This window comes from Vicugna pacos, chromosome 18 (genome assembly GCF_048564905.1).
Source record: "Vicugna pacos chromosome 18, VicPac4, whole genome shotgun sequence".
NCBI classification, from domain to species: Eukaryota; Metazoa; Chordata; class Mammalia; order Artiodactyla; family Camelidae; genus Vicugna; species Vicugna pacos.
Window position 1 is genome coordinate 29,108,329 of NC_133004.1, and position 13,591 is coordinate 29,121,919.

General features: G+C 51.5%; 1 protein-coding gene across 2 annotated transcripts in view; it reads left to right on the plus strand.

The window, feature by feature from the left end:
• SCNN1B (sodium channel epithelial 1 subunit beta) overlaps positions 1–13,591 on the plus strand; it is a 55,645-nt gene that overhangs the window by 34,842 nt on the left and 7,212 nt on the right. For both annotated transcript variants that reach the window (XM_072942784.1, XM_072942783.1), the window contains exons 3-5: positions 454–730; positions 2,811–3,001; positions 12,040–12,143. In XM_072942784.1, the coding sequence (XP_072798885.1) occupies positions 454–730; positions 2,811–3,001; positions 12,040–12,143 (572 nt within the window). The remainder of the gene's footprint in view (positions 1–453; positions 731–2,810; positions 3,002–12,039; positions 12,144–13,591) is intronic.

Below are 13,591 nucleotides of genomic sequence, written 5' to 3' on the forward strand. Positions count from 1 at the left end.
CTCGGGAAATCACAGCCACTCCCAGAGTTTCTTTATCGATGTGTGGGATGATCACAGAACTGTGGCAAAGATTAAATAAAATGAGACGTAGGGAGCACCTAGCCCCTGGCACACGGCAAGTGATCTAGAACCATGAGCTCTTAAGATCCCTTCTCACTGGAATGTAAGTTTCTAAGGAAAGAGACCTGGTCCGTCGTGTTTGCTGTAACATCCCATGTACCTTGCACAGGACCTGGCACATAGTAGGTGCTCACCAAATACTTGATGAATGACTGAGTGGGTGAGTGGGTGGAAGGGTGCATGGATGAATGGGTGGGTGGGTAGAGAGGTGGGTGCTGGGGGCGGGGACATTCTTCTCACATGTGGTGGCAGAGCTGGAGCAGGAGGGGATCCCAGACTGCAGTCGCTCTGCTTTGAAGCTGCCCCTCTGCCTGGGTCTCTCCCTCCATCCAGGTATTCCAAAGTCAAGCATTTGCTGAAGGACCTGGACGAACTGATGGAGGCAGTCCTGGAGAGGATCCTGGCTCCCGAACTCAGCCATATCAATGCCACCAGGGCCCTGAACTTCACCATCTGGAACCACACGCCTCTGGTCTTTATCGATGAGCAGAACCCCCACCAACCAGTAGTCCTTGACCTCTTTGGGGACAACCACAATGACTCAGCAAGCAGCAGCCTAGCACCTGGAAGGAGCTGCAGTGCCCACGCGTGCAAAGTGGCCATGAGACTAGTAAGTGGGCCCTGGGCACAGGTCGAGCAAAGGGCCCTGTCCAGTAATACTGATGGGAATTTCTTTCCTTAAATAATCTGGGTCTTGCTGAGGGAAAGACTGCTGGAGCCACTGCCTATTTTGTATGTTTGCAGAGCTTTTTAAAAAATAGAAGTAGCTGGTATGTTATTCAGGACACTTTTGGATGCTAGTGACCCAGCTCGAACTAGCTTAAGCAAAACAGGGAATTCTTTAGTTCACATACTGAAAAGTCCAGGGGTGGATTGGGTTCAGGTGTGGCTGGATCCAGGTGATCAAATGCTGTCATCAGGACTCCATTTCTCCCCACCTTGGTTCAGCTTTTCTCTCAGTTGACTTCACTCTCTGGCAGGCTCTCTCCACGCGGAGGGTCCTGGAAATACCAGATTTATATTCCTACCAGCTTGGCACTCTCCCAGAAACAGAATTTTTTTTTTTTTTTTTTTACCCAGTGGTCCCAGCAAAAGTCCTGGGACTGATCATCAGATTGCATGTCCTAAACCAATCACTGTGGACTAGAGGATGGGCTCTCATGATTGGCTGGCCCTGGATCATGTGTCCTGGAGCTGGGGGTGATGTCAGCCTCTAGGAGACCACACGGACTGAGCAAGGGTTGGGGAAGGCATGGCCCCCTGAAAGGCAAATTAACTCTTATCAAAAGACAGGGGCATAAATATTGAACAGGTGAAAAACCACAGCCATGCAGTACAGTCATTAAATCAAAACTGGAATGCTGGGGTGCCCCCAAGCCTGCAAATGGGAAGAGGGGTCCCTGTCTGTATCTGTGGATCCCTTGCGGAGCTCTGTGACTGTACAGATCCCGGGGCCCCACTCCTGGGGAAGCTGAATGGGCAGCTCTGGGCCCAGGCCCAGGCATCTGTGTTGTTAATAGGCTCCCTGGTGATTCTGATAATCAGCCTTGGCTGGGGACCCAGGCTGGGGCTGTACAAACCCCCCGGAAGGTGGCCACTGCCTCCCATGGCCCCAGCGTGGTCAGGACTTCCACAGCCCCAAACCCCCACCTTTCCACACAAACTAGCACAAAGCACAAGACTGCAGAGGCCCCTTGCCAGCTCTGACCCAACGCCCCACTGCTTTGGGGGACAGTTACCTGGCTGCCGGTGTCCTTCTCCTCATCTATAAAGCAGGCCGCTCCTTGTGGCTGCCCCAGCTTTCAGGGTCAGGCCGATGCTGCGTGGGTGTGACGTGGGCTGGGCGTCTGCTCCCGTCACCCCCATGTAACCTTCCTGGGCCTCAGTGTCTTCACGATGATGGACTGGGGTTGGTGTGAGAACTGAATGGCATAATAGACCTGAAGTCCTAAGAACAGACTGAGCCTTAAATATTATCCTCACCTCCCTCGGAGGGGACGAGGACCTCCGGAACGGGCCCGAGGACAGTGCCCTGAGCTGGCCCATGAGGGCTGGCTCAGAACTGAGAAGCTTCTCCCTCAGGCCTCCTGGGCTCCCACGATGAGCGCCGATAGAGGCGGCGTGGCCGAGGCTGGAGTCCCGGGGTCTAGTTTGTTCATGGTGGACTGGCTGTGGCGAGGTGGCAGCTCAGGCTGCCGAGGCTTGGTTCTTCCCCAGCCAAGGGGGAAGTAGAACCTCGAGTCTTGAGTCCGCCATGGTCCACACGGCCTCCAGGGAGCTGCCTCTGGAAGTCTCAGGATGGGGCTGAGAAAGGAGTCGGGGGCATGGAGGCTCCGAGTGTGTCTGCTGTCCACGTGAGCGTGAACGTGGAGCCACTTGTGTGAATCTAGGTATAGGGATACACATGTGTGCCTGGTGGTGACCGCATGACATCGTATGGCTTCGGATGTCAGAAAGTCGGGTCTGTCTTGTGCACGTGTGTGCAGGTGTGTATTTGCTCGTGCCTGAGGCTGTATGTGGGGGTGGCTGGCGCGGTGTGTGTGAGTCCTTGTGACCGCGCAGCCGTGTGACCCTGAGTGCAAACACATTCCCCTGTGGCCCAGCTGCTGGCGGCCCCAGCCCCCCAGTATGGCCAGGGGAGGGGCAGCTGGCAGCCCCGAGCCCACGGGAACCCCTCTTGGTCCCCACAGTGCAGCCGCGGTGGGACCTTGTGCACCTTCCGGAACTTCAGCAGCGCCACCCAGGCCGTGACAGAGTGGTACACCCTGCAGGCCACCAACATCTTCTCGCAGGTTCCGAGACGGGAGCTGCTGACGATGGGCTACTCGGGCGAGCAGCTGATCCTGGCCTGCCTGTTCGGGGCGGAGCCCTGCAGCTACAGGTGAGAGCCGCGCAGCGTCCCGCACCCCCGCCAGCCAGCGTCCACAGCCCGGCTCGGCCGCGCAGTCTGCACCACGATTTTCTGTGCCTCGGTGTCTTGGGTCAGATTTCCTAGAGGCAGAGCCTGAGACAGGAATGCGTGGAAGACCCCATCAGTTATGAGGGACTCGCTTCAGGAAAGTTCTGTAAGGAGAGCAAGACAAGGAAAGAAGGAGGGGCTGAGGGATGTGGTCACAGGTGATGTCTAGGCCTCACCTGATCCGCCGAGAGGTCCAGACCATAACTGGCACCACAAAACTGTCCCCGCTTAAGCTGGGGGCTGGCCCCTTGTGCGTGTCCCCACCAGTCACTCTGGCTGTGCACCATTCCCAGGAGGATGGGGTGGGGTCTCCTGACTTCCCAGGCAAGGTGGGCAGGAGAAGGGGTGGCTGTGAGCCGTTAGCCTCCAACACCCAGCAGCTGGGGATCTGGGCGGGCACCCCTGGATCTACTGCCCTCAGTGTTCTCATCCCCAAAACAGGGGCAATAACTGTGCCCACCTCCTAGGCTCCCCGTGAAGAGTAAATGAGCTGGCTCATGTCAGCACTTAGATTGGGGCTCTGGGGGTGTCCACGTCAATGCTCCTTTCCCCAGACAATCCCCAGTGTTGAGAGAATGGCAGAATGTTGAGGTCCTCTAACAAATGGTCCACGGATCTCCACCTCCTTCCCTCCCCAGCTTCTGACCATCCAAAACCTGGGCCTGAGAGCCAAGCTCTGTCCCCAGCTCTGGGGCAGCCAGCTGGGCACAGGCGGAGCTGAGGAGGCCCCAGGGTCCCCCCCCTGGCCTCGTGGCCAGGCCTCCAGGTGTTGGGGGCACAGCACCTGGGCCCCGGCCAGTCCCGTTTCTCAGAGGTGCTGGTGTCCTCGTCTGGGCCTTCAAATTCCCACACTTCAGGCCTCTGGACAAAGGGACTTTTTGCTGAGTCTTGCTGCTTTGGGTGAGTGACAGGTTACTAGTTTCACCTTCCCTGGGACTGTGGTTTCAGCCCAACTCAGGCAACTCAGGAACCTTTGTGAACCTCTGTTGAGAATCTCCTGACAGTTACAGACCCTCTGTCCCCCAGAATGCACAGGTACTCGTGGACGGGCACGTCGTAGGCAGTGTCAAGGTATCAAGGCCCACTGAGTAGGCAGAGCTGTACTCCTACAGGCGGAAGAGCTACCAGATGGTGTCCCCACTAACGGCACACGTCCTGCCTGGTGGGTGGCCGCCTGGCTGGCTGCAGGCTGGATTGCAACCCCTGTCTCTGGGTCAGGGGACTTGGTTCAGAGCACATTTGCCCAAACATTCCCAGCAGCTCTGCCTTTGGGTACCCAGTGGACTGGTGCCATGGCCGTAAGTTCATCTTTACTCTCTCAGCTGAAAGAGACAGATGTAATACTGTAATTTCAAATAGATGGCCCGTCTGCTCGGTCAGAATACGCCCTGAAGTGAGAGTCAGGTGGGAAAGTGGGCTGGGCTAGGATCTGCCGTGATCTGCTGTCAGGTCCCTGGTGCCTAACGTGTGAGCTTTTCCCATTGGCTCCCAGGGCTCCAAGCCATGCATCCTGCACACAGCCCAGCCCCTAAACTGCGCCGCCCGCTTCCTGGGCTGATCCAGGTCCCGAGGCCACCAGGCTGGGCTGGACCTACTGGAGATGGCCTGCTTGTTGCCAGGATGGTGCCCTCCAAAGCGAGTCGCATCTGGGTCACATGGATGGAGGGTGGTCCCCAAAGAGAAGATGGCTGATGGGCAGGCAGAAAACCTGGTGTTGGCCACACAACTTCTGGGGCATGGCCATGGCTGAGGAGTAAGTCTAGCGAAGGGGTCAATGCCGGACCCTGCAGTTAGACCTCCGGGTTCAAATCCTTGCTCTGTCTTACAAGCTATGTGATCTTGGACAAGCGTCCTAACCTTGATACACCTCCATTTTCCTTCTCCATAAAATAGGTGATAACAGTGCCTAGTCTACAGGGTTATTTTGAATATGAAATGTGTTGATATGCGTGACAGGCTGAAAATACTGATGGACGCAACATTGCTCTCATTAAACCCGCATTTGACAGGGAACTCATTCTTCAATAATAGTGCTAACATTTACTGAGCCCTTCTGATGGGCCAGGCACTATTCTTAGCACTTTGCATGTATGAAACCAGTTTAACTTTGCCACAAGCCCATGAGAAAGGTATATTATTTCCCCTCATTTTATATGACGCAATCATGGCCCAGGGAGGTTAAGCAACGTCTCTGAGGTCACACAGCTGGTGAGTGGCAGAGGTGGCAGCCTGGGCCAGGCCCGCTTGCATCAGTCCACCACCTCATCAGAAACTGAGATCATCACCTTCCTTCCCCACCCACCCCTCCCAAGCCTATTCCTCCAGCCCTCGGCAGTCTGAGTGGAAGGTGGTGGCACAGAACCCCTAGTCCTCCTGTCTCACTCCCACAGCCGACTGGTTACACGCCTCCCTGAATCAGCCTGAGACTCAGTGCCGGGGGACACGTGCCTCTCTTTGCCTTCCTGGGGCCGGGCTCTAGACACTCTGGCCACCTCACTCTGTTTCTGACTTCATCCTCTCCCCCTCGGATGTAGCAAATGCTCAAGACGCAGCAGCTGCAGTTTTAGGAAAATGTGCACCACATTTGGACCCTGACACTAGACCGTCTGGATTTGAATGACAGCCCTGTGTGTTGCCAGGCACGCTACTTAGCCTCTCTGTGCCTCTGTTTTCTCATCTGGAAAACAGGGATAGTGAAATGACCCCATAGGGCTCTCCTGGGGATTAAATGAGTTAACACAGATGAAGTGCTTAGAACAGTGCTAAGCAAGTGGTCAGAATTATAGGAGCATTTTAAAAATACTTTTTATTGTGTAATGATTTTAGATTTATAGAAAAGTGCAAAGGTAGGACACAGAGTTCCCTGTACCCCTCATCCAGCTCCTCGTAACATTAACCTCTTCCGTCACTACCGTGATTTGTCAGAACTAAGACACCTGCATGGGCACATCACTATTACATAAACTTAAGAACTGATTTTGTCAGCTTTCTCGGTGACCTTCTCTGGTTCAGGATCCCATGCGAGAGACCACACTGCTGTCAGTCTTAAGTCCCCTCTGGCTGGGACACTTTCTCACACTTCCTTGTTCTGGGTGACTGTGACCATTTCAGAGCACTGGTCGGGTGTTTTATAAAGTCCTTGACCTGGGTTTATACAGATAAGATGGATTTGGGGGAAGAATGCCACCCAGGTGAGGTGCCCTCTCTGTCACATCGTATCGGGGTAAGTGTTAGCCCCACAACACCACCCATGATGTTGACCTTTCTCACTTGGTTAATGTGTTCTGTTTCGGGCTTCTCCGCTGCAAGCTAGCCACTTCCCCTCCTGTGCTCTTGTGTTGTGAAAGGGTCTCCAAGTTCAGCCCACACTCAGAGGGTGGGAGTCGGGGTGGCGGTGGCGGCCGGAGGAGAGGGGGACTAAACTCCACCTCTCTGGAGAGGGGAACATACACTATTTGCAATTCTTCTGTAGGGAGATTGGCCTCTTCTCCATTTGCTTATTTAGTCCATCATTTATTTAGACCGGTATGGACTTGTGTATATTTGGGTTGTAATCCAATACCACACTATTTATTTTCTTACTCAAATTCTTCCAGCTTTGGCCACTGAGAGCTCCTTCAGTTGGCTCCTGTGTCCCTTTGGCATGTCCCCATCCATTTTTTTTTAAGTACTTCCTTACTTTCTGGCACTACCAGATACCCCAGTCTTAGAGTCTGCCATTTGTCTGAGGAGCCCCAGTTCCTTTCATGGGAGAATGGTATTTAGAAACCAAGATCTAGGCATATGTAAGTATTATTATTATTAGTAGTAGTAGTAGTAGTAGTAGTAGTATCATTATTATTATTATTATTATTACTATCATCATCATCATCATCATCACTTCAGGATCAGGTAGCTAGTTTCTGCCCTGGGAAGCCTTTCCTGACCCCTACTACACAGTACTGCTCTTCTTATACTGCTTCCTGCTAGGATGCTCTGTTTCCCAGTCTTTTCCAGAGGCTTGCTGGTCTCTGTCTACAAGCCTAGCCCCTGTCCCAGGAAAGGTTTTTGGGAAGGGAAACGCCTAGTTCTGGAGCCAGAGGTGGCTGGGGCTGGGAGCAGCCTCTCCAGGTTAAGAACATTATCAGCAAGCACATAGTTGGCAAGACTAAGAGTGCAGCCCAGGACAGGAGGGGACCTGGTCACGCCCAGAGCTGCCTCCTACTCCTGAGCTATAGATGTCCCAGACGGTTCCTCCTTGGGAACACCACGTTCCCGCGCCCCTGGGGCGGGGTCTCTCCTCCCAGAGCAGTGCCCGGCTTCAGCCGGTTTGCCCTGCTCTGTTCCTTCCCTGTGGGCCTCAGCCCAGATCCCACAGCCCATGCAGAGGCTCTGTAGCGTGGGCCCAAAGCGATTTCTTTCATCTGGGCCTGGATCTGTGCCCCCTCTGCCTGGGGTGCCCTTTCTCCTCTCCACCCGTGAGACTACCTGTTATTCATCGTTAAAGTCTCAGCTCAGACCTCACCTCGTCCGAGAGCCCTGCCCTGACCCACTCCCCACCCCACCCCCACTCCTCCAGCCTTATCTCCGTCGATAGCCTTATCACGGCTTATAATTTATCCCACAAATATTTACTGAGTCTACTGAATGCCAGGTTCTGAGCTCAGAGGGGTGAGTTTGTTCAGTATTTCAATGTGCTTGGCTTCCAGTCCTCACCTCGGTCCTTTTGGGTGGGTGCTGTTGTGGCCCTGGTGTTACAGGTGGGGAAACAAGGCACAGAGAGGTGCAGTAACTTCCCCAAGCTCACCAGCTAGTAAACGACAGAGCTGGAGTTCAAATTCAGACAGGCTGGCTCCCGGGGTCTGAGCTCTTAGCCTCTAAATTCTTTCTCCCTGCAGATAGACAGCTGCCCTCACTGTGACTGTGTCTAAAACAGGAGGCAGCTGATAAGCAAGCAATTAAATGAAGAAGATGTTTTCGGCTTTTGACACATGCCTTCAAGGGAGTAAGCAGGTGGAAATGAACAAGCCACTGGGTAGTAACTTCGCACAGGGAGGTCAGGGGAGGTCTCAGAGCAGGATGAGGAGAAATCGGTACTTTGAAAGAGATGCTCAGAGAATATTCCAGGCACAAGGAGCAGTGCCCTTGAACTTGGAAACATCTTGGAGTGCCTCTGGAGTATAATGAACAGCAGGGAGAAAGCCAAGTAGGGTGTCTGTATTTTATTTTATTTTCTGAATGGGGATACTGGGGGTTGAACCCAGGACCTCGTGCATGATAAACATAAGCTCTACCACTGAGATATACCCACCCACTGCGTTTTATTCTGTGGCAGCAAGGAGCTTCTGGAAGGTTCTAGCAGGGGGATGCCGTGGGCTGTTTAAAACAATCGTCCTGACGCTGTGCAGGAGGAAAACTGTAAGGGAGCAAGAGTGAAAGCTCTTGCTTTGTGTAAGGGAGCAGAGGCTCCTGCAGGAATCCAGGTAGGAGCTGCTGGTGGCCTGGACGGGGTGGGAGCCTTAGAGATGGATGGAGGTGGGCAGGCCGGAGACCGTGTCGGAAGGAGAGAGTCGCCGTGATGCCCTGCAGGTCCTCCTCGATGCCATGAGCTTCCAGGGCAGGACTGTCTTGTCTGTCTCAGTGTCGCCAGCCCGGTGCCCGCCTCAATAAATGTTTGTTGGGTGAAGAAAGGCGGTTTCGTCCTGATTTCCCTTTCACTGTTGAGGACACCAAAGCTCAAAGGTTGAGTAAGTAGCTCACATGTGTCGGGCGGGCAGGGTCAGCTCCCAGATCAGATTTCACTGCCTGCCTGGGACCCACCTTGTTCTGCTGGCGCAGAGGGTGAGACAAAAGATCGAGGAAATGGCTTCCTAATCGGAACATCGGGACAAGTAGCAGCAGACCTCCTGGGGTTATTCTGAGGATTAAAGAGGCGAACGTGCACGAAATCGAGCAGTAAATCTTACAGGAGGGAAGACTTAGAAAGGACAACATTTCCACTGATGTTTCTGCATTTCCGTTGGTGCCCTGAGTCCCATTCCTTCCTGTTTTTAATAAAATAAGAAGATATTTTTTTCAACATTTTTTCAGGGGAGGTAATTAGGTTTGTTTACTTTAATGGAGGTACTGGGGATTGAACCTAGGACCTCGTGCATGCTAGGCAGGCACCCTGGCACTGAGCTCATACCCTCCCTGCAAGAAGACATTTTCAAAGCTATTTCTAATGAAGACTTGAGAACATACACACAGATAGAATAGGGTAGAATGAACTCACATTGACCTGCCACTCAGATCCACTAAGCCTGGTGCACAGCCTGTCCTGTGTTGTTTATGCTACAGCAAATCCCAGACATCATAGTATTTGATCTGTTCGGTGTTCAGAATGTATCTATGAACAAGAGAGACTTTTCCCTGAACAGAACTGCAATACCATTATCCTACTTGGGAAAGAAAATGGACAGTGATTTCTCAATCCCATCAACTATCAGTCAGTGTCAGGCTTGTGTGTGTGTGTGTGTGTGTGTGTTTGTGCTGTATTACAGCTTTTTTTAAAATTGAAGGACATGTCATATTTTTTTGTTTGCTTGTTTGAATCAGGATCCGTTGTAACTGTAACCACATGTTTGAAGTTTCTTTCAATCTGTAGGTTGCCTCCCTTCCCCTCTCACCATTTATCCATTGAGGAAACTGGGTTATGTATCCTGTGGAGTCTGGGTTTTCCAGGCTGACTTTCTGTGGTGCTTTTGACCTTGTTCCTCTGTCTCTAGTATTTGCTGTAAACGGCAGAGACAGGTGCTCGAGCCTGTTCAAGGCTGGGGTTTGTTGTTGTTGTTTTGTTTGTTTGTGGGTAAGGTCACTTCCCAGGCAGGCTGTCCATCAGGACACACCTGGCATTGGTCACCACTGGTGCACGTTGTCCAAAACCATTTATTCATTGAGAGTGCAAAGTGCAACCCTCAGTTGTGTCTGTCCCTCTTCAGTTATTAGCCAGATGAAACCAGAACATTTTGCAAAAAAAAAAAAAAAAAAAGTCAGGTGAAGGGAGCCATAGATTAAAAGAGATTTAAAAGGCATATCTAAGCAATTACGTGACAATGACATTTGATCCCAATTTAAACAAATAAATTGTAAAACCAAAATTGACCTTTATGAGATAATATAAGCTGAATATTAAGAATTTTTATAGTTATTTTTAATATAGTAATAGTTTTTTTTGAGAGGTCTTTTAGAGATACATATAGAAATGTTTACAAATAAGATTATGATATCTGAGATTCGATTCAAAGTAGCACAGGAGGGAGAGTGGGAGGTGGGTCGAGATGACATATGACTGGCCGCGGGGTGACGATTGTTGAAGCTGCTGGTGGGCTTCATTCTCTCGACTTTTTATGTTTGTGAAGTTCCATATTAACTGAATTTTTTAACACCTTTATTGTGGTGTGACTCCTGTACAGTAAACTATACATATTTCAGATGTACAATTTGATGAATTTTGATAGATGTATACACCCATGAAACCACCACCACAATCAAGATAGCTGACATTTCCATCACTCCCCAAGAGGTGCAATTTTTGAATTCCCAATTTATCCTTTCCCACCCTCTTTACCTCCTGGTAACCATAAGTTTGTTCTCTATGTCTGTGTGTCTGTTTCTGTTTTGTAGATAAGTTCATTTGTGTCCTTTTTTTAAATTCCACATATAAGTGATATCATATGGTATTTTTCTTTCTCTTTCTGGCTTACTTCACTTAGAATGACGATCTCCAGGTCCATCCATGTTGCTGCATATGGCGTTATTTTATTCTTTTTTATGGCAGAGTAGTATTCCATTGTGTATACATGTACACCACATCTTCTTTATCCAGTCATCTGTCAATGGACATCAACTGAATTTTTTGAAACTATATTATACTATCATTACTTCCATGAGCATCCTTACGCAAACATTTTGTGTTGTTCTCGAGTTATTTCCTTAGGAAACATTGCCATGACATGAGGCAGGACCCTAGATAGGGCTCTTCACACCTCGTTTTGAAGTTCTCTCTTTCCCGGCCTCTGCTTGCACCCTCTCCTGATTCAACCTCCCTGCCCAACCCCCCATCTCTGTCCACTTCCCTCTTTACCTGTGTTTCCAAGGTCCCCTGTCTGGATCCTGCCAGCTCCTTGGAGTAAACACTGTCTGGAGCTGCCCCCTCTCTCTTACGATCTGTTATTTCCCTGTTGCCGCTGTAACAAATGACCACAAACTGGGTGGCTTAAAACAACAGAAATGTGCTCTTTCACAGAGGAGGTGAGACGTCGGAAATCAAGGCATTAGCAGGACCAGGCTCCCTCCAAAGGCTCCGGGCGAGAATCCTTTCTTGCCTTGTCTAGCATGTGATGGGCCCACGTGTTCCTGGACTGCTGTCTGCGTAACCCCAGCCTCTGCCTCCGTCTGCACGTGGCTTCTCCTCTAGACCTGTGTCTCCTCTTCTGTCTCTTAGAAGGACATTTGTGGTTGGATTTAAGGCCCACGTGGATAATCCAGGCTGATCTCATCTCAAGATCCTTAATTACATCTGCAAATACCAAATAAGGTCACATTCACAGGTCCCTGGGGCTAGGACGTGGACATACCTCTTTTGGGAGCCACCCTTCAATCCACTTCATGGCTTACAGGACCCCGTATGTGAGACAAATGAGAACATCAAATAAGCTTCTTTTTCTAATTTATGGTTAAGCCAGAGGGTCTAAGCTCCAACCCCAGAGAGACTCCGTCCACCCCTCTTTCACAAGGGAGTCTGGGGATCTCCTCTCTGGCTGGTGCGTGGGCGCAGGGGGATGGACAGACTGACCTGTTGCTCACCTGTCCCTTCCTGAGCCTCCCTGAGCAGTAGGCTTGCAGACCCCCTCTGCCACAAGCCCTGGGTGGCATGGTCAGGGGAGGCACGGCTGGGGTGCAGGTGGGCCCTGACCCCCAGCTGATGGTGTTTTTTCCAGGAACTTCACACCCATCTTCCACCCTGATTATGGCAACTGTTACATCTTCAACTGGGGCATGACTGAGAAGGCCCTCCTTTCGTCCAACCCTGGAGCTGAGTTTGGTAAGTCCTGGTTTGTCCTGGGGCCAGAGCGTGAGGCTGAAAGACCGAATTAACCATCAGCTGTCGAGGGGCAGGACCGAGGTCAGATGGAGGAGGCACGTGGAGGAGCAGCCGTGGGGCAGGGGGCAGATGGCTTCTCAGTCCCCTCACCCAACACTTGTGAATCCCTGGGGTAGTGACTGGTGTGCCCATTTTGCTGATGAGAAAAGCGAGGAAGCAGTCAGTGTAGTGGTTGGGAGTGCAGGCTTTTGTGACCGGGTGGAATCCCAGCTGGACTGTTTACGCCCCTGGTGAGCCTGAGCTGAGACTTAACTTCCCGAAGCCTTCGTTTTCCGCATGGTACAGAGCAGAGCGCAGAGTATACATGTGGTCGAACTATCATGACCTAATGCAGGTAAACCTCTCAGCACAGGCTTGGCAAGGAGCATATGCTCAATATATGCGGATATTTGAAGTTTTAAATAACTTGCCCAAGATCACACAATCAGCCCAGGCAGAGCCCTTGTTCTCAGCCTCGTTTCTGTGCAATTCTCGAGCAAGACAGACAGAGGTTGAAGCAGTGATTGGAGGTGAGGAAGTGGGGAGGGGATGAGGGCAGAGGCTGCGTCTCAGGAGAAAGGCTGGTGGACTCAGCTCAGCTGTGACTCTGGGGCTGTGAGTGGGCACAGGGACAATGAGGGGAGCAAAGCCTTCCTCCCCTGTTAGATTCTGACCTCCCCAGCCACCAAGAGGCAGTGTCAAAAAAAAAAAAAAAAAGAGGCATGTCATTCAGCAACTGTCGGAACTGCTGGTCAAGAGGGTCGCGTGTGGGCTGCTTGCCCTTCACCCGCCCCTGTGCCCTTGAAGACACTGTATCACAGAGGTGCCGGTCACCTCACTTTACAAGGGAAGATGATTAAGATCAAGGAGACTGGCTGCCTGTTTGGAAGTTCCTCAACTCCCACTTCCTCACTGGGTGGCCTCAGACAAGTCCCTTCACCTCTTTGTGCCTCTGTTTTCCTCATCTGTAAAGTGGGGACAATAATAGTACCTACCTCATATGCCTCTTGTGAGCACCAGTGAGATCGTGTAGATAAAGCCCTTAGCCCGGTACTTAGCATGCAGCAGGTGCTCGATAGATGCTCGCTGCCTTGTCCTAACCACCTGCCCAGTCCCATGGTGCATAAAACACTGAGTCTGGTCGCTGCTCTCAAGAAGGGAACAGTTGAATGGGGAAGGAAGACAGATAATAAAAGAAGAACCTCAAGAGGGAGGCAGGTACTTGGAAGGAACGTTCCAGGGCCAGGAGAACATACAACAAAGAACCTGAGACCCAGACTCGGTAGTGAGGGAGGGCTTCTGGAGGAAGTGACACGTGGGCTGAAATCTGAAGGAAGACCAGTAGTTTCTAGGTGAAAGGTGAGGGCGGAGACAGCACTCCACAGTGAAGGAACGGCATTTGCGAAAGG